The 25,499-nt window shown below is 43.1% G+C and overlaps 1 protein-coding gene across 12 annotated transcripts in view; it reads right to left on the reverse strand.

Annotated features, from left to right (window-relative positions):
• Positions 1–25,499, reverse strand: part of COBL (cordon-bleu WH2 repeat protein) — a 263,034-nt gene that overhangs the window by 86,227 nt on the left and 151,308 nt on the right. For all 12 annotated transcript variants that reach the window (XM_067745677.1, XM_067745672.1, XM_067745675.1 and 9 more), the window contains one exon: positions 22,563–22,745. In XM_067745677.1, the coding sequence (XP_067601778.1) occupies positions 22,563–22,745 (183 nt within the window). The remainder of the gene's footprint in view (positions 1–22,562; positions 22,746–25,499) is intronic.

Consider the following 25,499-nt stretch of genomic DNA (forward strand, 5'->3'; position numbering starts at 1 on the left):
ACGAGCTCCATTGGAGTATTTTGCTCTCTCTGTAAGCACACAGCAGGTTCTCAAAACATGAGGCTAGATGAAGAAGACGTACCCTATAATGATCAATATTTACTAGAGTTGCCATTACCAGAATACTCTGTGCTGTTTTAGCATGTGTCAATTTTGGTAAGTTGTAGTTTTCAACAAATTTGCCTATTTCAGTTTTCGAAATTGTTGGGATAAAGTTGACATCATTTTCATACTATCTTTTTAATGTTGGTAAGAGTGATATATCTTTCATTATTTTTAAAATTAATTTTTATTGGAGTATAGTTGATTTACAATGTTGTGTTAGTTTCTGCTGTACAGCAAAGTGTCATCATCTTTCATTCTTGGTATCAGTGATTTATGTTTTCTTTTTTTCTTAGATCAATCTAGATATGAGTTGATCATTCCACTGATTGTTTCAAGGAAAGCTTTGGTTTCATTGATTTTTTCTATTCTTTCTGCTTTTGGTTTCTTTGACTTCTGCTCTTTTTTATACCTCTCTTTTTTCTTTGGATTTGTTTTGTTCTACTTTTTCTAGCAGCTTAAGAGAGAACCTTAAATCTTTGATTTTTAACCTTTCTTCTTTTCTAATGTAAACATTCCAAGTTATGAAGTTCCCTATGAGGATTGCTTAGTTGCATGCCACAAATTTTAATATGCTGTATTTTTGATTTTATTCGGTTCAAAATTTCCTTTGTTGCTTCTTTGTTGACTTAGATCATTATTTTTTCTATATTATTGAGATATAATTGATATATAACATTGTATAAGTTAAGGTATACAATATGATGATTGGATATGCATATATATTGTGAAATGCTTGCCACAGTAAGGTTCGGTAATTCATCCTTCACGTCACATAGTTGCCTTTTTTTTTTCTTTTTTGACAAGAACATTTAAGTTCTACTCTCATTTAAGTTCTACTCTCATTTAAGTTCTACTGTATTATATACTCTCAGTTCTACTCTACATTTAAGTTCTCTCTCAACATTTAAGTTATACTCTCGCTGAGAGTATATACTCGAGAGTAGAACTTCGAGTATATAATACAGTATTGTTAACTATAGTCACCGTGCTGTACTTTAGAACCCGGAACTTATTCATCTTATAACTGGAATTTTTTTATCATTTGCCCAACTTCACCCATTTCCCATACTCTCACAGCCTCACCCCTGGCAACCACCAATCTACTGTTTTAGTGAGTTTGGTGGGTTTTTATTTTTAGATTCCACATGTAAGTGAGATCCTACAGTATCTGTCTTTCTCTGTCTGGTATTTTACCTAACATAATGCCCTCCAGTTTCATCATGTTGGCCCAAATGGCAGGATTTCCTTCTTTTTTTTATGGCTGAAAAATATCTCATTGTATATACATATACCACATTTTCTTTATCCATTCCATCGATGGACACTTAGCTTGCTTCTATGTCTTGGTCATTGTAACTAGTGTTGTGATGATCATGGGGGTGCAGATATTTTTTCGAAATCTTGATTTCATTTTTTTTCAGATATGTACCCAGAAGTGGGATTGCTGGATCATATGGTAGTTCTCTTTTTAATTATTTGAAGAAACTGCATACTGTTTTCCATAGTAGCTGCACCAATGTACATTCCCACCAAAAATGTAGGAGGGTTCTGTCTTCACATGCCTGCCAGCACTTTTAATCTCTTGTCTTTTTGATAACAGCTTTTTCTAGCAGATGTGAGGTAGTATTTCATTGCTGTTTTCATTTTTACTTCACTGATAATTAGTGATGTTGACCACTTTTAATAAACCTGTTGGCCATTCGTATATCTTAGGATTAATGTCTATGCAAGTCCTTTGCCCATTTTTTAGTTGGATTATTATTATTTTGCTATTGAGCTGTATGAATTCCTTATGTATTTTAGATATTAACCCCCATTAGATATATTATTTGCAAATATTTACTCCCATTCCGTACGTTGCCTTTTCACTCTGTTGATTGTTTCCTTTGCTGTGTGGAAGCTTTTTAGTTTGATGAAATCCCACTTAATTATGTTTGCTTTTGTCATCTGTGCTTTTGGTGTCATAACGAACAAAATCTTTGCCCAGACCAATGCCAAGGAGCCTGTTTTCTTTTAGTAGTTTTATGGTTCCAAGTCTTATCAACGTAAGTCTTTAATATATTTTTAGTTCATTCTTGTGTATGGTATTAGATAAATGTCAAATTTCATTCTTCTGTATGTGGACACCCTGTTTTCCCAGCACCATTTATTGAAGAGACTATCTTTTTCCCGCTGTGTGTTCTTGGCACCTTTGTCGAAGGTCAGTTGACAGCAGATATTGGATTTACTTCAGGGCTCTCCATTCTGTTCCACTGGTCTACATGTCTGTTTTTATGCCATTACTATACTGTTTTGATTACTGTTGCTTTGTAATATATCTTGAAATCAGGAAGTGTGACACCTCCAGAGTTTTCCTTTTTTTCTCAAGATTGCTTTGGCTCTTCAGTCTTTCGTGATTCCATATGAATTTTAGTACGTTTTTTCCTATTTCTACAAAGAATGACACTGGGATTTTGATCGGGTTTGCAATACATTTACCCCTAACTCATTTGGGTAGTATGGACATTTAACAATATTAATTTTTCCAATCCATGAACACAGGGTGTCTTTCCATATTCCTGTGTCTTCTTTCTTTCATCAGTATGATAATTTTCAGTGTGCAAGTCTTTCATTTCTTTGATAAAGTTTATCCCTAAGTATGTTATTATTCTTGGTGCTATTATAAATGGGATTGTTTCCTTAATTTCCATTTTGGATAGTTCATTGTGTATAGAAACATGACTGACTTTGTATGTTGATTTTGTATCCTGCAGCTTTACTAAGTTCATTTATTAGTTCTAACAGTTTTTTGTTGAGGCTTGAGTTTCATACATATATGATCACATCATTTGCAAAAAGAAAATTTTGCTCCTTCCTTTTTGATCTGGATGCCTTTCATTTCTTTTTCTTGTCTGATTTCTTTGGCTAGAACTTCTTTGTTGAATAGAAGTTACGTAAAATCTAGCATCCTTGCCTTGAACTGGATCTTAGAGGGAAAGTTTTCAGATTTCCTATGCTGATGTTAGTTGTGGGCTTTTCATACATGGCCTTTATTATGTTGACCTAAGTTCCTTCTTCACCTATTTTGCTGAGAGCTTCAATCATGAATGGGTGTTGAACCTTGTCAAATGTGTTTTCTACATCTATAGGGAGAACCATGTGCTTTTTTCTTTTCATTTTGTTAATGTAATGTATCATATTGATTGTTTTGCATATGTTGAACTATCCTTGTACCCCAGGGATAAATTCCACTTAGATATGATTTATAAACTTTTTAATGTGCTTTTGAATTCTATTTGCTAGTATTTTATTGAGGAATTTTGCATCTATATTCATCAAGGATATGGGCCTGTAGTTTTCTCTTCTGTAGTGTCTTTGTCTGGCTTTGGTATCAGGATGATGCTAGCCTCAGAAAATAAGTCTGAAAGCGTTCTCTATTCTACTTTTTTGTAAGAGTTTAAGAAGTATTGGTATTCTTCTTTGAATGTTTGGTAGAATTCACCCATGGAACCATCTGGTCCTGGGTGGTTTTTTGGGAGGTTTTTTGGATTACTGGTTTAATCTCCCTATTTATTATTGGAGTGAACACATTTTAAAATTCAAAGTAAAGTAGGAACAAAAAATAGAAGGAACAACCATAAAATAAGTAATAAATTGTATAATGAAACCTGGCCATATCAATAATTATATTAAATGTTAACAGACTGAACATTACAGTTAAAGGACAATCTCTAGATTGTCAGAATAGATAAAATGCTGCCTGTTTTAAATATGTTTTTAACCAACTATAGGTTTATTAAAGGAGAATGTATAAAAAAGATATCATGTAAACAGTGAGCATAAGAAAGCTGGCATGGCTACATGAAGAGCAGATAGAATAGACTTTAAGAAAGAGTATTTCTGGAGTTAAAGATGTATGTTTCATAATGAAAAAGGAGTCAATGGATCAGGAAAGTCTAATAATCATATATGTCTATGTATATGCCTAACAACAGAGCTTCAAAATGTTCAAAGCAAAAATTGACAGAATTAGAGGGAGAAGCAGACAAATCCACAATCTTACTGGAAAACAGCACAACTCAGGTGGGGGGAAAATTTATCCATTGGGTTTTTAGCTGTACTCTTTGCATTATTTGTTTTTAATGGCTGTCCTGAGGATTAAAATACATATCCCTAGCTTTTTCAGTACACCTAGATTAAGTATATAATACTTTACATAGAATGTAGATACCTTGCAATCAAACGGGTCCATTTTATGCTTTACTTGTCATATGTAGAAGATTTACCTATGTTATAAATCTCAGAGACAATATTATAATTGTTGCTTTAAATAATCGTATATATTTAGAAGAAATTAAGTACAAAACCAGCCTTTTATATTTACTCAGATATTTACCATTTCCCTTACAATATTCCAGGCTTCCATCTGGTATTACTTCCCTTCAGTCTGAAATGTTTCCTCTGTGTAGGTCTGATGACAATACATTTTTTATCTTTTATCTGAAAATACCTTTCTTTTGCCTTCATTCTTAAAGGATATAGAATTCTGAATTGACATAATTATGTATCTCAGCACTTTAAAATGTTGCTACACTCTTACCTGGCTTCCATTGCTTTTGATGATAAACTGAGCAGTTTTCAAAACACTGTTACCCTGTTTAAAACACTGTTACCCAAATGCTGTTTCAAAACATATGTTATTTTTCTCTAGTTGTTTATAAGATTTTTCTCATGAAGTCTGTTTTCAAGCATTTTCATTATAATGTACCTAGGCATAGTTTTGTTTTTATTTATTTTGGTTTGGATTCACTGAACTTTTAAAATCTGAAAATGTGTTTCTTTTACAAAATTTGGGAAACATTTGGCCCTTGTTACTTAAACAATTTTTTTCTCTTTTCTTTTGGGATTCTATTGACACTGACATTTTGGTAGTATTCCACCCATCTTTGAAGTTCTATTTTTATTTCAAAGTTTTTTCTCTCTTTTCTTCAAATTGGATAGTTTCTATTGATCTGTCTTCAACTTCACTGCCTTTTTCTTTTGTTACCTTCATTATGTTGTTAAGCCCATCCAGTGAAATTTTTATTTAAGATATTGTGTTTTTCCATTTTAGAATTTCCATTTGGTTCTCTTTTTATATTTCTTATTAATCTTCTGAAATTTTTTTCCATTTTTTCATTCACTATAAGCACCTTTTCCACTCTGTCATTAAGCATATTAAAAAGCTGCAGTAAGTTTTTTGTCCACTAATTCCAACATCCAGGTCATCTCCTGGTTGGTTTCTGTTGATTGCCTTTTTTTCTTGGAAAAAGTTCACATTTCCCTGGTTCATCATATGTTGAATAATTTTGGCTTGTTTCCTGGACATTGTGAATGTTTTGCTTACAAGATGCTGGATTCTCTTATATTCCTACAAAGAGTGTTAATTCTTTTGTTTTAAGAGATAATAAGCTGAATGGACTCACAATGAAAATTCTGAAAACTGGCCATTCAAGTTCTTTTACCCATAGCTAGGCTGCTTGGTCCTTATCTCTTGTATTCATGATTCCATCAGCCAGAGACTTGAGCAGAATTTGTGCACAGAATTTATGGCTCTCTGGCTTTCTCCTTTCTGGTGTTCTTCCCTCAATTTCCAGTGGCTGATGGTTGCCCTGAATTTCAGTCCTGGTTTTTCAGGCCAGGAAGGCTGGGGATCATGGATTACTTTCTTGAGTCTACATCTAATTTTCTATTGCTGCATAAGAAATTAACCTAGACTTAGGAGTTTAGACACACTTGTTTGTTATCTCACAGTTTCTTTTGGTCAGCAGTCTAAGCACAGCTTTGTTGGGTCCTCTGTTCAGGGTTTAACAAGGTGTCATCAGGTTGTATTCCCACCTGGAATATCTACTTTCAAGCTCATTGAGGTTGTTGGACAACTTCCTTCCCTTGCAGCTGTATGCCTGAGGACCTGGCCACTTACTATGGACTGGGGGCCATCTTTAGGTCCTAGAGGCCACCTACACTTCCCTGTCATGTGGTTCCCTTCAAAGGCAGTTCATGTCATGTGTGTTTGCTTCTTTGAGGTCAGCAGAGGAATCTCCCCATTCTGCTAAGACGGAATCTTATATAACAAAATGTATCCAAGGGAGAGACATTCCATCATCTTTACCATATAATGTAACCTAGCCAAGGAAGTGATAGCCCATCACCTTTGCCATATACTCTATAGGTCAGAAGCATGTTGTAGGTTCCAGTGAACCCAAGGAGAGGGGTTCATCCAAGGATGTGAATCTCTGGGAAACACGTTAGGATACGTTGGCCACCAGGGCCAAAAGTATATTTTACAGTCTTATAATCTGGGCCCTTGAAGGTAACATAACTTCTCCAAAGTTGCAAAGGTCAGTGCTGGTAGAGCCTCACATTCAAATCCAGACAAAGCCTACATCCTCCCGGCATGCTGCATACATCAAACAAGCAAACCTATGCTCTACATTGTGGGAGCAGTCTGGATTCAGCTCAGAGAGGCATCAATAAAAGAAATATGCCATCTGCAAATCAATGCTCTCCAGTCTTTCTGGAGTCATGTGAAATCTCAGCTATCTCTGCGACTCAGAACTCTCAAACACAAAATTAGTTTCCTAAGTCCCAGAGTTGCTGAAAGTGTTTTATTTCCTCTTCTGTAATTAAAGTCACCAGAGATTACGGTACCAGAATGTCCAACAGATGACACAATTTGATTCAGAGAAACCAAAATGTTAAAATACACCTATCAGAGTTATAGCAACATTATCTGGCAAAGACTGATTCTCTTAGTTTTGTTATCCATTAAGTGTCTCTGGTGATTTTATTTTCTCTCTTAAATTACCACGGTATTCAGGCTCTGTAGTCTTGGATCTGTTGTAATCCTAATGATATGTATGGTAACACATTTCTTATAGTTTATATCAAGAAGTAGCTCAATACCAATGGAAATATTAGTTTCATAAATAACAGTTGTAAAAGCATCAACCTGAGAACCATGAGAACCAAGGTCTTTTGGAGAAACTGAAACTCACCAGCTGGCTGGCATGGGCAAGTCTATTAACCGTGGGCCTTTGTTCATAAAGTAAAAGGGGGAGAGAGCTAAGCTGTGTTATGATCTGAAAGGTCCTTTCACCTCTAAAATTAGAAACTGCACCTTAAGCCTTGCTATGTTAATATGGAAACTGGGAATTAAGAAAAGTTTCTAAGGGAAAAATTAAGATTTTGTAGCACCAATAGAGGTCAACTGTCTGTTGAACTAAAGTCTTTGCAGTAAACCCCATGTGACCCCCACATAAACAGGGGTAATGGCAACAGTCAGGTTTTATTTAGATGTTTCCCAAAGGTTGTTCACTTGAAATGAATATTCATCCATATAGGGCTTTATATACTTGAAAATCCTTGCTGATCTTGTAAATACTCTTACAAGTCCTATGAATATGTTAGCCTTTCAAAACAGCCTTGGTTACGCAGACAGGTACAGGAGTTATTCTTATTTTATTTCTCAGGAAACATAAATCAGAAAGGTTGATTGGCAACTCCTTCGGAGATCCTGATCCAAAGCTGTACAGACAGTAAGTGGATGAGAAAGGCCACATGATCTCTAAATGTCTGGATCTCACTTAAATACAAGTTGTTGCTGTTTCACTGCTTGCTGTATCTGCAAAGCCATGCTACATGCTTTCAGATTTCCTGCTGGAGTCCTGTTTTGGTGGCGTTAAGATATGAGAGGAAGTAAACACTGTAAATAAGTACAGTCATATAAAAAAGAAAGAGAAAACCACAGAGCCCTTTATAACGCCAGCGTGAGCAGCTCAGAGGGACAAGACAGTGTTGTCAAAATGGTGTGACATGTAGGAGAGAGAAAGTGCATGAGGGGAAAAGGAAAGACTAAAACCCAAGTTATTTCGCTGTCAAATAAATCTACCCACTAAAAATGTTTACGGCATCAGTGAACTTTCTTAGGGTCATTAAACATATTTTACCCAAAAATATGCTACAAGTAAGGCATTTGGGGAAAGTATATTTTCCGTATTTAAGTAAAACTATTTCAGTTAAGATTTTACGTTTTGAAGGAAATGGTGAATCACTTATTCATCAATAAGTGGCGAATCATTATTTTTATTTGCAGTAAAATACACACAACATAAAACTTAACCATCTTCACCATTTTTAAGTCTACACTTCAGTAGTAAGTGCATTCAGATAGTTTTACAATCTCCGGAAATCTGTTTATCTTGCAAAATTGAACCTCTACACCCCTTAAACAACTCTCCTCCCCCCTTCCCCCAGTTGCCGACGGTTCTAGGTATTTTTGCCCTAGGAATCTTTGCCACAAGCAGTTTTGCTGCACACCTAACTGACCATAAGACAATTTTGTCATGAAAGATAAAATAACAAAATAAAATAAAAATCTAGATTAAAAAAATAAAATTAACAAAGACATAATGCAATATGAACATGAATAGCAAAATTTAAAAAAGATTTTATTGTGAAAATGAAAATAAAAAATATTGGAATACATTTAAAATATGTGTAGATTCATGGTTATAGTTACATTCAGGCATGTCTTCGAGAAAGCAATGATACCTCCTTTCTCAAAGTTGATCATTAAAGATTCAGGATTTAATATTGGACATAAGCTATTCACAATATAAAAAAATGTGCTCTAAATCTCTTCTTATTTCCCTGGAAATAAAGTGAACAGACGGGAGATGCTGCTATTTCTTGTCAATATATGTAATGTACATACCTGGTAGCCCATATCCAGGCTACATTTAAAATGTTCCATCACAAGCTCAGTCCTTACATTTCACCAAATAATCTAAGCCAGATTCTGTGCCAAATACCAAAATTCTGTCTGCATCATGTTCTCCACTAACAAATAGCAAAAAATGTTCACCATTTTCAAGAAACTTATACTCATCAGGAATCACGTAACCATGTCTTTCTGGGTGCACAGGACGAGCTTGATTCTTCTTTTGCCTCCAACTTCTAATACTGCGTGATAAATCCGATAAAGGTGGCAAGAGGGAACAAGATGTCGTGCCTAAATTAGCCAGAGGATCGATCAATCATGAACGCTCTTGAAGACTGTTGTGAATTACAGGCGTTTAAATTTTTATGGCAAAACTGCCTTACGGCCGATTTATCGTGCAAGCGAAACTGCTTGGTACAAAGATGTTTGTGGCGAAGTTACCTACAGGGCTTCTGCAACCACCATTCTGCTCTCTGTCTCTGTGAATCTGACTACCCAATGTACTCACAGAGGTGGAATCAGACAGTGTTCGTCTTTTCGTTACGGGCATAATGTCCTTCCCTTACAAGCATAAGGTTCATCCATGTTATAGCATGTGTCAGAATTTCCTTCCTTTTTAAGGCTGTTAATATTCCAGGGTATGTACAGACCACATTTTGTTGTCCATTTATCCCCTGACAGACACTTGGTCTGCTTCAGCCTTTGTAAATAATACTGCCACTAACATGGATATGCAAATATCTTGAGACTCCGCTGTCAGTTCTGTTGGTTATACACCCAGAAGTGGAATTGCTGGATCATGCGGTAACTCTACTTTTAACTTTTTGAAGAACTGCCATACTGTTCTCCATGGTGGCTGCACCATTTTACATTCCCACCAACAGTGCACAGAAGTTCCAATTTCTCACATCCTTGACCACGTTTGTTATTTTCTGGGTTTTGTTGTTATTGTTGTTGTCCTTTTGAGAAGGACTCACCCTAACGGGTGTGAGGTGGTGTCTCATTTTGGTTTTGACTTGCATTTCCCTCATGTTAAGTGATGTTGAACATCTTTTCATGGGCTAACTGGCTCTTTGTGTGTTTTCTTTAGAGAAATCACTATTCAAGTCCTTTGCCCTTTTTTAATCAGGTTGTTTATTTTTTGCTGTTGAGTTATAGGAGTTCTTTATATATACCGGATATGAACCCTTTATCAGATATATGATTTGCAAGTATTTTCTCCCGTTTTATATGTTGTCTTTGACTCCGTTGGTTGTGTCTTTTGAGGCACAGAAGCAAAAGCTTCACGGAGACTGAAACTGTGAACTTGGCTGGGCAGTAAATCAAATGTTTCTAAACATGAAGGTCAATTAACCACAGTGAACCCAGACCAGGTGAGGCTGAGGTGGGGATGGAGGTTCAAGACAAGATGGGGTTTGGGTAGAAGGTCGAAACTGGTCCAGGGTTCTGAAGGCTGAATGATGCCTCAAAGAAAGGAATTAGGGTCTTTTCCATTTTAAATTTGAAATATTGATTTCTATTCTAAAACCCACTTTTCTGATTGTTGATTACCAAAGTGATTGGAAAGAATCATGAAAATGCTTGGATAGGAAGAAGCAAAATGTAAAGGTAGGAAAAATAATGAAGTCACAATTTTAGCAAATTCCCTTTATAATGAGAAACATATGAACTGTTGACATGATTGATAGGCAAAAACAAAGTGACGAAAGGACAAAGAATGAGGTAAGAACGGCATATTTAAACAGGGGATATTTAAACCGTGTGACTCTGTAACACAAAGCCCAGCTTTTAATTTCCTGTGTCACTCAAATGTCAACGTGTAGAATAGCCAGCTCGCTTTTCATTTTGATTTTTATCAAAGACGCCTCCCTAAAACGTCAGACTCGAACGACAGCTAAAAATACGCAAGAATCGAATCTTCTTCCAACAAACACTGGCTTCTTTAGCTGGAAGTGTCAGGGGAGAAACGATCCAGAACAAAAGGTAGGCACGAAACAGCAAAAATAGCTCCTGGTTCCTTTCTCTGCAAACTCTCGTCATGGAGGACCTGCCATCTCCACCCAAGGAAGTTCCTTGGCCGCACGACTGTTTTCACAGCCTCTGTGATGAACCCCACAGTCTCACAGGGATGTTTGTTTTGGCGAAGGAGCTGGACGTCTTCTAAACACACTGCAGCCCTCATCTTCTTTGCTGCTTCCAGGGGAAAAGGAAACATCCCGACACAAGAGGGGACATCCTCAGCCTTTCCACTTCCCCCAACCCTTTTTAATGTTTTTTACTGTGGTAAAAGTCACAGAATATAAAACATACTATTTTAACCCTATTTAACTGTACAGTTCAGTGGCACTAAGTACATTCACACTGTTGTGCAACTCTCACCCTCATCCCTCTCCTGAATTTTTCACTTTCCTAAACTGAAACTCTGTCCCCATACATCATGGAATATTACCCCCAACATTTTAAAAAAGATCGTTCTGTACCATAATACGTTTTGGGTTTGCTTTCCCATATTTTAGGATATAAACGAAACCTATACTGGCTGTTTATTACAAAAACAATTAGTGTCAATCCATTATTTAGTTTTGCTGTAGTCTGTTCATGCACTAAACAGGCAGATATACTTTACGTTCGGAACATTTGAAGGCTAAGCGAACATTATTTTTTTAAAATATAAACTCAAAGGCAGTTTGGCTAGGTCCAAAAGAACTTTACACAGCCCCATTCGTTTATTCTTCATTCCTGTCAAGACCTTTGAAGTCCCATACCATATTGTATGAGCAGATAAACAGACTTTTGTTAATTGCGGGGAACCAGCAAATAGAGGAGGCATCTCAAAAAATCAGCAGATATCCACCTTTGAGCAGCACCTTTTAACTTTGCTGGTTGGCAGGCACTATTTGAGGTAAAAATTCAGACTTTGGAGGCCACGAGGCTGTGCTCAGACAGCGCTTCAGCCTTTACTCTTTAACTGTTCTCACTGCCGTGACCTTGAGCAAGTCACTTACGCTTCATGGGCCCCGGGAGCAGTAAGAGGAGACCCTGTCCCCACAAGAGCGGGTGAGACAATGGAAGACCATGCAGCAGCATCGTGTTACAAGATAACATCAGCAAACACTAAATCTAACTGCCACGAGGTGTTTTGCCCACATACTCACTGCTCCCTCCCCTGACTCTGCCCCACAGAAAAATTCTTTCCTCTGTTCCACTACACGAAACATTTCTAGAGTGTCCACGTGCTGTTTCCCATCCTGTCCTCTGGGGCCTCAGGATAGGGACTCAAATATCTGAATGGGGCTGTCATGTCCCAGTCAGCCTTTCCTTCTCTCAATATTCTAATATTTTAAAATATTCTAACTTCTGCTATTTTAAAAATAAGGGGTGGCAATTTCCAGACTCATCAATTCCCATAATGTTCTCCTCTGAGCACCTTTAGTTTTCGTCTCTTACGATGTGGCCTGGACACACGGCCACCCAGGCGCAGGCCTAATCGGCTGCAGCCCCTCCCTCTATCACACTGGGGCTGGTGGAGCTCAGGGTGCTGGAAACTCTGCACAGCCTCACCTGGGTGCCCATGCCACCCAAACACCAGCACCCTTCCCTCGGGCGTTCTGGCCCTGGAAACCTAGGGGCCCTGGGTCAGCCTTGGATTGCAGAAAAAGGAGGGGCAGAATGGGACCTGGGGACCCTCTTGTCCAGGACCGACAGCGCAGGGATCACAGGAGTGACTCATCTTGGGGCCACTAGAGCCCCAACTCAGCCCGAATGCCCCCCCACTGAAGACCTGCTCAGCCTACTGGTCACTCGGGGCCCTGACAGACCCTCCTGTCCACCTGCTTTCATCTACCTGAACCTCCAGCCGAATCACTCATTTGAGTCAATGATTAAAACAAGGCCCACCCTCCCTGGACTTGTGGCCAGAGAGCTCCGCCCAGACAGATGACTCATCCACCCCGATGGGAGACAAGGTTATGTAGTCTCACCCGAGTCTCCTGATAGTGCTCGCAGGGCATCTGCTGCCTGCCAGGTACTGTGCGTGGAGCCTGGGGCCTAACGAGGAACACGGCACTGTTCCAGGCCGGGGAGCGGTCCAGTGCACAGCAATTCCAAGCTGTATGCTGAGACTGTGGCATTGAGACGGTGCTATAGGCCTGTCTGGACTCTGTCACCAGTGCTTCCTCTACCTAGTGGCACATAACAGACCTCTGCTGAGGATTTCTCGGAGAACAGCTGAGAGCAAGGGTTGTCCTACAAGGACACTGAACTGGAAAATCACGCACGCTGCAAAACGCATTCCATGTCACAGTGTCTTGGACCAGCTCCTCCTCCAACGGACAGGGACAGAGCCACAGAGAGCGCAATGCACTGCACCCAGCAAATCAGGGAGATTTTGCACTCTGCTAATGGGGTGGATGCAGTGGGGAAAAGCGCGATTACTTCTGGCGGGAAGTCACTTGTTGCATCCTGCCTGGGACCAAAAATCCAGAGCGAGGCCCTGCGGTGGGAAGAGAGTGCCGGGCACATCTTGGCTGGGGTAAGGCTCTTCAAAAGCAAGAAACGTTCCCCAAAGGCCCAGAGACAACACACAGAAAAAGCCAAAAGGTCTGCCGGCGTGAGATGCTGGGATGGAGGCCTCCCTTCCTGCCCATCCACGCAGGGAGCAAGGGTGGGCGGGGGCTGGAGCACGCAGAGCAAGGGGACTTACGGGGTGGGCCCTGGGGGGCCAGGGGAGGGACCCGGGTCCGCTCAGCTCCTCTGCGGAAGCCGAGTTGTTAGGTGCTGACCTCCAGCTGGACACAAAACGTAGTACCTGCCCTGCCCTTGACCTTCACCAGAGGGATGGGCACTGCAAAACGGAAAGGAAACAGCCCTCCCGGGGATCTGCGGACGGCCGCTTAAGGGTGCGGTCAAGTTCGCTGGGGGATGGGGGGACTTCTGCCACATCTCAGAGGAAGTCCCCACCGCTGGCCCCGGTGTGCGGTGGGGGGTCTATTCCAGTTCCAGGACCAGCCCCTGGAGACAGAGGACCCCTCCTTCACGCGGACACCCTCTTCCTCTCCCAGCTCTGGTTCATCTCTTACAAACTCAGCGGCAGAGGGAAAGCGTCTGCAGGTGAAGGAGGGCCAGGTCCTCCTCTGGTTATGGGGGCAACCCGCAGGGGGGACGCCCAGCGGTGCCACAGGAGGAGGAGCGGGGCTGAGTCAGCTCCACCATTCTGGGCTGCGTGGCCGCCAAGTTTCCTCCATTCACCAGAAGAAGGGCCTTCGTAGTCAGCAAACCTGCCAGGACAGCTGTGAGGGTGAAATCCGACCATTTATGGGGAACTGTACTTTCCAAATATTGAAAACAGTGGCACACACACGTATACGTTATCATTCTGAAGAAACATGGTTGACAGGCTTTGGAAGACCAAACGGACTGAAGGGAATTTCACAGGATATACGGATCAAAACAGAGAAAAACCTGGGTTGCAGAAAAAGACTGAACAAGAAGAGGAGAGAGAAGGGGGAAGAGATGGAGGGTGGGGGGAAGGGAGAGAAGAAATCGAGAGCTTTGCTGTGCTGGCGATCCATCCGCACCCTCGCGGTGTGTCTGCACCCACAGAACAGATGAGCAGGGGGTGCACCGGAGGGCGGGCCCAGCGTCGGCCACACCCCTGCCGGCCCCGCCCAGCCCCTGCCCGTCAGCCCGCTGCTCTCGAGGCTCCTTTGGGCAGTGATGTCCGTGCCATGTGCCGCGTTCTGCTCTTCCTCCAATGGACACGGAAGCAGCGACGGGCCCTTCTCATCTCAGAGGGCCGCCCGTTCCTCAAGGACCCCTCGCAGCAGCTGCTCTGGTCTCACACCGCCCACCTGCCGCCCGCCCCCCACGGTCCCTGTACCTGCTTCCGCCCACAGCACGAGGTCATTTCCAGCTCTGCAACTACTCTTAGCTCCTGTCCCTCAGGGATGAGCGAATCCTGCAGGCATGGTCCAGAGGAGCTGCCCTCTCTACATTGGCTCTGGAGCAAAGCAATTCTTTAGCTATTTCCACATAAATTCTGAAACCGGTGCTTTCACTTCGACAGGAGCCATCAATAGGTGCTTGACACAGGAATGATGCACATGTGAGCGAATTTAATATAAACGTTTACTGACGGAACGGCTCGGTGGGAGACACTGGGGAGAGGTTAGTGAATAAAGAAGCAAAAACCTCCTTCCCAGGGCGGACGGGTTAGCAGCTACAAGAAAAACGAACAGGGCAAGGACGCAGAGACTGACAGAGGGCAGAGGGTCTCGGAAGGGACACGGAGCAGGGTCGGGGCAGGGAGCACGGGAGGGCCTGTGGAGAGGGCTGAGAGCACAGGCAGCGGCTGACCCAGAGCACGGGGGCCCAGGGGGAGGTGAAGCCCCCAAGGCTTCAAGAAAAGACAGGATCCTCCTTCTGTTGTGTCGAGTATGGAATAAAGAGGAGGCCGAGGGGGAGGGAGAGGAGCAGATGCAGGGACCAGTGAGGAGTTATGTCCTGGGACTGCACCAGGGCCCTGGGGTGGGGGGCGGTAGGGCACAGTGGGAGGACCTGGATTCGGATCGAGATTCCCTGACAGGTGGGATGTAACGTGAGAGAGAGAGAGCGCCCTGTGCATCCGAGACCGTGTCCCCTTCATCCCTCACATGGGGCGGGGTCCGGGGGGGCCTCGTCTGATGCACAAGGCGAATTGCAGGACCACTCCTCTCTGCCGAGCCCCGTCCAGCCCAGCTCCCCCCTGCTCAGCCCGGCACTGCAGGAAGCCGACATGCCAGCCGTAGCCAAAAGTCTTTCATTATTATGAAAAATAAATTCTAAAACGTCTCCAAGCATCAACACCTTTCCAGAAACAAAAGAACAACCAAGAGGTGTGTGATAGGAAATGGAGTGGACCTCACCCCAGGAGGCCCAGGGGTGACAAGCAATGACTACAAAGTCAGAATCACTTCGACCCCAGCATCTTCTGGACGTTCGTTCCAATAAGCAAAAAATGTCAGTCCTAACGGGAGAGGAGACAGGATCTGGTCCCGCTGGCCGCGTGGCCTGATCGCCCCCGGTCCACGGTCCTGCTCCCTGCAGATTCCCTGGAACCAGGGCCACCAGGGCTTCCTTCTGCTCTGGTCCGGGAAGCAGAGCGCATCAGGAACAGGCCAGCAGGCCCAGAAACACAGCCACAGAAGTCCACCTTGACCAGGGCCACGTGCACACCCCCGTTCTTTTTTTTTTTTTTTTTTTGCGGTACGCGGGCCTCTCACCGTTGCGGCCTCTCCCGTTGCGGAGCAACAGGCTCTGGAAGCGGCCATGGCTCACGGGTCCAGCCGCTCCGCGGCATGTGGGATCCTCCCGGACCAGGGCACGAACCCACGTCCCCTGCATTGGCAGGTGGACTCTCAACCACTGCGCCACCAGGGAAGCCCCACCCCCGTTCTTGATGAAACGTGTCTTTGGGAGTCCGGACAGCAGAGTTTTATGATTTCCTGTAATATTCTAATTACCTAACTCTCGTGATGATCCAGAAAATGGAACTTGCAAGTAGTAGTGCTTTCCGCTAAATTCCCAACATTCCCCAATTATCCTACTTATTTACACAGCAGGAGATACTGTGTTCTTATGTGTACATTGTACTGAGATATTACAGTAATGAATATTAATTGGTGTTTTCAAGTGCAGGGCCTTGCATATAGCAGCTCTTCAAACTATCTGACTACACAAGCATATATTTCATAGAAAGTTCCATTTTGGCTTATACTAATAACTGATCATAACACGCCTCCGTCATCTCTCATTATAATAGCCGACATCACGAGCTATTTTCGTCTCAATGCAATAAACTGGAGATAATGTACAAATGCACTGTCATGTTGGAATTATCTGGAGCTGAACGTAACGAACACAAAAATTCAAATAAAATAGGACAAAAGAACGCCTCAATAACTAATATATTTTTTGAATTACTTCTACTTAGAATAAAAAAACGATGCACAGCTGTAACTGCCACTAAAGCAGGTGTATAACAACTGGATATGGACTGAATAGATGAACGGCTAGCTGTTTATTCCGTATCTGTGGATGATGACGGCTAAAGTTAGACACAGCATTGTCTAGCAGACTTCCACAAGTTACTTTTAATCAATGGACAGAGATGAAGAGTGAAGTACGCTGCTCATTAACCTGACAGGGGTCGTACAAATGCGATGTCGGCCGATGCGGTTCACGGGATTGTCCCTCTTTAATGGGTGAATTGAGTCCCCTGAGGAAGGATGACTTGATGGTATTCTAGTCTCTTGGTCTCAAACAGGGGCTCCAAAGGGATGACCCACTGCGTTCTCCTCCACACTCCTCCGAAGGTGTGGACTAGTGAGTAGCCTCTTTGAGCTTTGTGCCCAGAGGGGAAAATGCCACCGAGATAAGCAGGCATCCTTGAACAGAATAAGCCTGCTCCAGGGGCTGGGCAACTTCTCTTTATACATTTGGTGTTTCTAGCAATAAAGAGTTTGATCTTTAAATACAATCTTCCACTTAGTTAATGCAGGACCCTGGCTGGACCCCCTGCACCCTGGCCCCTCCACTCCCCAAGGGCCCTGGGGCCAGCTCTCACCGCCACTCCACAGTACAGTCTGCACACCTAAGAAAACAAGTCTCAGAAGTGGAGCAACTTGCCAAGATCGTGTTCCCAGGAATGACAGAGCTGTTGGCATCTGAATCCAGGAAGCGGCTCCAGGGGCCTTGCTCTGACCTCTACCCCGTGGACCTGGGGAGGCTGCTTTGATCGTTCCCATTTTGTAGAGGAGGAAACTGAGGACCAGCAAGCGAGTGGAGGGCTGTCCACCCGGGCACCTGTGTCCTCGGCCCCTATTCATGATCTGAATGCTGACCCAAGAGCAGCCCCGGGGGAGAGATGTGTGCACATGACAGGAAGGCAAGTCTCCTTGGGGTCCGTGGCTAAGACCTGTTGTATAAAGGGGGCTCTGACACAAACACAGATGCGGCAAGCCCTTGGGCAGGGCTAAGGACAAGGCAAGGGGTCATCTCAGCATGGAGCAAGGTGGGGAGAGGACAGTGGGGCCCCTCCAAGATGAAAGAGGGAGAAAGATCCCGTCTGGAACAGGCAATTCCTCTGTCCTTTTTCCCAGGTCCCAGTGAGAAGAAGTGGGACCTACTCATTTATCTTAATAGATAGCTTTAGGCCTCAGCTAACGGTGCATGATGGTGGTAACGTTTCTGACAAAGAATCTCTCCAGATCTGTTAAAAATATTTATACGAAGTAGACCTGCTGCTCTCACATCTGATTAGTCCAAATTCTGGGCGGGCAGATGGGGCAGGTAGAGGTCTGTGGGGTGGTGGTTCTCAAAGTGGGGTTTGTCTGGGAACTTGCCAAAGCCCGAGTTCTCAGGCCTGGTCCCAGACCTACGGAATCAGAAACCCTCAGTGTGGAACCAAGGCAAGTGTGTTTTCACAAGCCCTTTGGGGGGATTCTGACGCTCACTCAAGCTTGAAAAATACTGACTTAGCACATGGTGCCCTAATGTATAGATCATTCCTGTCTGAACGTTCCACGTAATTAAAACTTCATTCAAGGCACTGGGACGAGAGGTGAAGGTCTGAGGCAGAGAGCAGTTCCACCTTTTTCTGAAAATGGCACGTGGCTTCCCTTGTCTCACTGACCCCTCTGTCGAAGGGCTGGTACAAGGATGCCACCCGTTTCTCTCACTGGCTCAAACGCCTCTGGAAAAATCTTCTTGAAAAGCACTTTTAGAAATAACAAATACTCAAATCATGAGTATAGAAGCAGGTTGCAAATTCTGAGACAAAGGTTACAGTTTTTAAAAGTTTCAGATGACCTGGAAGATGGCTGAAATTATTTTGCCTTTAAGACCTGAAAAAGTACATAGAGTCTCCCCTCAGTCTCAGTGGGAGATGTTTCCAGGACCCCCTCAGATACCAAAATCCTCAGACGCTGAGGCCCATCTGTAAAATGGGGCAGTACTTGCACATAATCGACCCATGTTCTCCTGTGTACTTTAAATCATCTCTAGGTGACTTATAATACTTAATACAATGTAAATGCTATGTAGATAGTTGCCAGCAAACTCAAGTTTTGCTTTCTGAAATTTTCTGGGATTATTTTTTTCTGACTCTTTTTGATCCATGATTGGTTGAATCCGAGGATGGGGAAACCCACAGATAGGAAGGGGCTACTGTACTGAATTTTTAATACCAGTTGATAAGAAAAAAGCCTTTTAAAAGAAGAAAATCTAAGCATTCCCATTTTCCTATAAACTAGTCACGGCCTTGAAAATAATCCTTTCCTCCTGATTCAGGATATTCGTGTTAGTAACAGTTGCCTATAAATAAGGCTTTCCAAACAAACATCTTATCTTTATATGGGAGGAAATTCAGGAAGAAGGAATTGACGTTCTTCCCCAACGACGACAATATATTTTTGGGTTCCTTTCCCAGAAATTAGTAAATAACAAAATACCTTTCATTTAGAAAGGAAAAAAAAAAAAAAGCACGGTCATAGCAAATGCTTAAATCGAATCCATATGCCATTCATGTTCTTAAGAAAGGAGATGGTTGCTGTGAGTCAATTTCTCCACTCATTCTGTGCCAAATAAAACGGATTTCAGTAAAGAAGCTTTTATTGCCTCAGAGGGGGCTCTATTCATTCTGCAGTGTATACAGTACTATTTATTTTTCATTCAGAATTCCCAATTCTCTACTTAATATACATTTTCCCACTCAAGCCGACTTTATCCACTCTGGAAAAGCACATAAAAATCTGAAAAACGTAACTTCTCTGGATAGAAGGAATTTTTAAAGTGCTGATGCAGCACAGCAAAGGACACCATAAACAAAACGAGAAGACAACCTATGAACTGGGAGAAAATATTTGCAAATGGTGCGACTGACAAGGGCTTAATTTCTAAAATATACAAACAGCTCCTACAATTCAATACCAAAAAACAAACAACCCAATCGAAAAATGGGCAGAAGACCTAAATAGACATTTCTCCAAAGAAGACATACAGATGGCCAATAGGCACATGAAAAGATGCTCAGTATCTCTAATTATCAGAGAAATGCAAATCAAAACTACAATGAGCTATCACCTCACACTGGTCAGAATGGCCATCATTAAAAAGTCTACAAACAATAAATGCTGGAGAAGGTGTAGAGAAAAGGGGGGAACTCTCCTGCACTGTTGGTGGGAGTGTAAATTGGTGCAGCTACCATATGATCCAGCAATCCCACTTTGGGACATATGTCCGGAGAAAAACAAGCTTCGAAAGGATACATGCACCCCAACGTTCACTGCAGCACTGTTTAGAATAGCCGAGACATGGAAGCAACCTAAATGTCCATCGACAGAGGAACACATAAGGATGTGGTATATATATACAATGGAATACTACTCAGCTATAAAAAAGAATGAAATAATGCCATTTGCAGCAACATGGATGGACCTAGAGATGGTCATATTAAGCAAAGTAAGTCAGAAAGAGAAAGACAAATACCATATGATATCACTTACATGTGGAATCTAAAATAGGACACAAATGAACTTATCTACAAAATAAAACCAGATTCACAGACATAGAGAACAGACTTGTGGTTGCCAAGGGGGTGGGGGGTCAGGAAGGGATGGATGGGGAGTTTGGGATGAGCAGACGCAAACTATTATACATAGAATGGATATACGACAAGGGCCTACTGTAGAGCACAGAGAACTATAGCCAATATCCTGTGATAAACCGTAATGGAAATGAATATGAAAAAGAATATATATATATATATATATATATATATATATATATATATATATATATATATATAACTGAGTCATTGCTATACAGCAGAAATTAAACACCACACTGTAAATCAACTATACTTCAATAAAATTTTTAAAAATACCGATGCCGTGTAGCATCTACATTCTATAACATTAGGCAAATGCAATTCTTTTGAAATAAAGCTTAAATTATCCTGATACTGGAACTCACACTTTTCACCACTGAAGAAATACCCCTCCCCATCAAAAGCAACAAGACGCCCCCAGAGGTAGGTGGTTGAAAATTGCTACATGCTGTAAGGATGCCCTGTGTCATGAGAAAGCTCAAAATCTAACTCCCCACCAAATAAGGGGTGAAACGCACTGCAGACCCCCACGGGAAGCAGCTCTGTGTTCATGAGTCTGCGCTGTGTAGTTGGGCATGTGTACAGCAAAACAATGCCAGTTTGGTTTGTGCCTCCATTTCTTTTATCAAAAGACAGTGAAAATATGATGGAAAACTCAAAATAAATTAGTACTATTAGAAACTGTTTAAGAAACATAAAAATCAAAAGTTTTCTTGTAAAATGCGTTGCATTACAGGCTTTTCAGACAGACTGCGAGGACTGTGCATGGAGAGACCGTTAGATGGGAAGACCCGGGATAAAGAACAGCCCTGGAGGGACTGAGAGGTGACCGATGAACAGACAGATACACGGCCAGACAGATGACCAGGCCGGAAAGGAAAGGAAGTGAGGTGTCATGACACTGCCACGGAGCCACTAACGTGACTGCTAACCACGATACAGGGGCCAAGCCTCCCGTCTGAAAGGTACAGACGTGGTTTCTGGGTTATCTTAAGGAAAGTCAGTTTATGAATAAGCACAAAAGCCCAGCAGGGTGTGATGCTATGGGCCTCATGAAGCAGACACGGGCCAGCCAAGCAACACCACAGCAGGAGAAAAGTGTCAGGAGAGTCAGCTCCTACCGGAGGAGAGCTGGGCTTAAAGGGGCTCCACATAGATGTTCCTAGTTGTGGGGTGGTACCTGCCCAGAAGGCTACCAGGCAAGTCGCCGGGAACCATCTCAGCTCAGTGAGGAACAGTGGGTCCTTCTCCTTGCACTGCAGGCTGACCCGCATCTCAGGGTCTCTGCGGAGCACCCCTGTTGCTGCCCAGGAGAGCCTGGCTTCTAAAAGCACCCAGAGCACATCGTCCGTCCTGGCCACCCTTGGGTGTCATCCCTGTCACATCCCACCCAAATACTTTTTTTCAGTGTCACATTTTAAGCCAGAAAAACTGTCAAAGAGTGTCCTGGCCTCTGGAAAATGAGGGCCTGGCATGTCAAATAGTGTTTCAAGGCCAATCCTCAGGCAGAGGAAGGAAGAAGCCCAGAGTAAGGGGCCAGCCGCTAGGGATGCTGGCTCTGCCTGGTCACCGCGGGACAGTCACGTGCAAAGCCATTCCTCTGCTCTGAAGGCTCCCCAGATACGAGGCCTCCCTAAATAGATGTTATGTCACATAGAAACCAACTTCACCTGCAAACACCTTCTCAGCTGTCCTGTGAACGCGGTTTATTGGGGCGCCTATATTGTATTACGTGTCATCCCCATCTTATGCACACTCCAGACTTCTTACAGTGCCTGCAATTTTCTCATTAAGCAATGGTGCCCCACATTTCAAAGCTAAAGATAAAATAAATGTTAATCAACAAGCCTAAGCCTTTAAGGGCTGAAGGCACAAAAATAGTTTCCGATCTTCCCTAAATGAAGCGATGCGGCATCTCACCTTGACTTCTGAATAAAGCTTAACTTTTCACCCTGAACCATCTCGTTGCTAAAGCCACAAGCTTCAAGGATGACAGGGCGCACAGACACCTTCCAGAGAATTCATGGGTTCATTTAGCAGGGGCCCTGGTCCTGAGCGGCGCCCTCTCCCTACCTTTTCCGACGTCTTGTCTTGCACGGGTGGTTCCGCGCGGGGCAGGGACGGAGGGGGAGGCGCTCGGCGCTTCTTCAGGTCTGACTTGACCGACACCCCTGAGATGCTGCCAAGGGAGAGCGATGGACCCAGTGTAGTGGAACGGGGATTCACGGACGGGGAGTTTGGGGTCGTCAAGCAGCCCTGTCGGGGGAAGAGGCAAACATAAAACCTCATCACTCTGAGATGCTTCTCGGCATACGAACGCTCAGACACCAAAGCCCAGCGCCCACCATCCACCTGAACTTCTCCCATCATCATTTCCACGGGCAGCTTGAATGGCTGGAGCAAAACTCTTATTTTCACTCTCCTGGGAAAATGATCACAGACCCCATGGCAGGACACACCTCCTGGGGTGAGGTTTATTTTCCTAATCATGAAGGAAACAGCAGACTTTTTAAACCTCTAAGAGGAATTCTTACCAGCTAGAATCATGCAAGATTCTCAACCCACCTGCAGTGGTGAATTAACCTCCTTAAATGTTTAACCTGTCATCAGAGTGAGCACTTAGATGCCGAAAAGAGGAAGGAACCGATCAAGAAGTATATTTCTGCTGGAGAAGAAGCCCGTCTTTGCCATTTCGAGAAGTATTTCACCCGCTGCCAGGGAGGGGCTTAGGTTTCTTCTAACTTTGAGAAGTTTCGGACAAGTGGCCGGGTAGTATAAACAGCCTGCTGTGAAGACTTGACGTGACCACCGAATGCAGTACTTCATGACTGATCCCTAATCAACTGAAAATAAATTTAGCCTAACACACTAATTAATTGTTCCCAAGAAGCAAGGTCTATATCCAGGGAGCAGACTAAAGGCACATAGATATTTTTCCAGTTTTTCCCCCTAGGTCCTGCTTAATAGAGTCACATGAGTGTTAGTTGCAGGAAGGGCATTTAGAGAATAGCCGTCTAATTCCAAATTAAAACTGAAACGGAGCCCACCCCTTGCCCTGCTGTGCCCTCTGCCCTGCCCCATCCCTTCCCAGCACTGGAGGCCCAGCCCGATGTAGTCCACACCGATGCCAGTGCAGTGTAGTGGTCAGCCCACAGATGAGGGGGACACACTGCCTGGACTCAATTCCCGGCTTTGCCGCTGATAAGCTGTGTGACCTTGGACAGGTTTCTTAACTTCTCTCTGCCTCAGTTTATCTCCTGTAAAATTGAGGTCAATAACAGCACCTCCATCACAAAGAAATCGTGAGAACTGAAAGGGTTAGGACAGATGAAAGAGCCTTAGAGAGTTCTAGGCACAAAGGAAGCATCTGATATGTGCTCTTATAGTTATCATGTAAATGTGAGCCCATGAAGACAGCGATTATTCCCCGTCTGCACCCGTGGCTGTGTCCCTGGCTCCTAGCATCTCCGGGTAACTGGAGGGCCCTTGAGTCCACATTTGCAGAAATGAGTGGGTGGGCAACCCTGCCCTCACGTTTCACACAATGAACTTGTGGGTGAGCTTTCATCTGAACCATTGGTTCACCACATTGGAAACAAATACAGACAGGAAACTCATCGCATTCAGCAACAGCCCCGCATTACCTGCCCTCAGCCTCAAATTCTATTCTGTTCTGCCAATTATACTATCATTCAGTTTCCTGAGAAGATTTTTGAGACTCAGATTTTCTTCTTTTTTTTTTTTTAGGTGGTTTTTATTTATTTTTAACATCATTATTGGAATATAATTGCTTTACAATGGAGTGTTAGTTTCTGCTGTATAACACAGTGAATCAGCTATACATATACATATGTTCCCATATCCCCTCCCTCTTGCGTCTCCCTCCCACCCTCCCTATCCCACCCCTCTAGGTGGTCACAAAGCACCGAGCTGATCTCCCTGTGCTATGTGGCTGCTTCCCACTAGCTATCGATTTTACATTTCGTAGTGTACATATGTCCATGCCACTCTCTCACTTTGTCCCAGCTTACCCTTCCCCCTCCCCATGTCCTCAAGTCCATTCTCTAGTAGGTCTGCATCTGCATTCCTGTCCTGCCCCTAGGTTCTTCAGAACCTTTTTTTTTTTTTTTTAGATTCCATATATATGTGTTAGCATACGGTATTTGTTTTTCTCTTTCTGACTTACTTCACTCTGTATGACAGACTCTAGGTCCATCCACCTCACTACAAATAACTCAATTTCGTTTCTTTTTATGGCTGAGTAATATTCCATTGTATATATGTGTCACTTCTTCTTTATCCATGAGACTCAGATTTTCTTGTACTTAAATATTAATATCAAAGGAAAACCAATCCCTGAAGGTTGCTTTTTATGCCAATTCACGCTTCCTTGTGCGACACTGACCATCAAATGCCCTGCTCATCAAATGCAGAATCCCCATAAGGAATAGGGGAGGGATCCACAGGAAATAGCCCAACACCCAGAAGACCCATCAACCCCTGCCGAGGCTCCCATAGAAAAAATGTAAAGAAAAAATGTCCATGTTTCTCCCAATCCTTGAGTTCTGCAGACATTAGACTCGTTACTAAGCAAATAAGCCAATGCAAAATGAACTCTTAAATACTTTTCTCTGCCTTACTTCTACCTCCATAGCAACCATGAACATGCAAGGAGACACAAGAACTTAAATTCACTCAGAGACGCAGGGTCCACATGATAAAATGAAGCAAATGAAGCAAACCAGAGCAAGGGCTTGACTGGTCCAAGTCTGGAGCTGGGGAAGTGTTGCACTGGGTGGCTGGATCGCTCAAATGCCGCCCCACATTCAAGGGGGTACAAACTCATGCCATGGAGGTTTGTTAAAACGTGTGAAATACGACGGAGAACTCCAGCCACTGCCTGCAGCTCTGGAGTGTGCCTGGGCCCATGTGGCATCCCATAAACAAGCTGTTTGCGACGATGCGTTTTACACCTCTGATACTAATTGGTTTTCCTCCCTCCACCCTGTC

This window comes from Pseudorca crassidens, chromosome 8 (genome assembly GCF_039906515.1).
Source record: "Pseudorca crassidens isolate mPseCra1 chromosome 8, mPseCra1.hap1, whole genome shotgun sequence".
Taxonomy (NCBI): Eukaryota; Metazoa; Chordata; class Mammalia; order Artiodactyla; family Delphinidae; genus Pseudorca; species Pseudorca crassidens.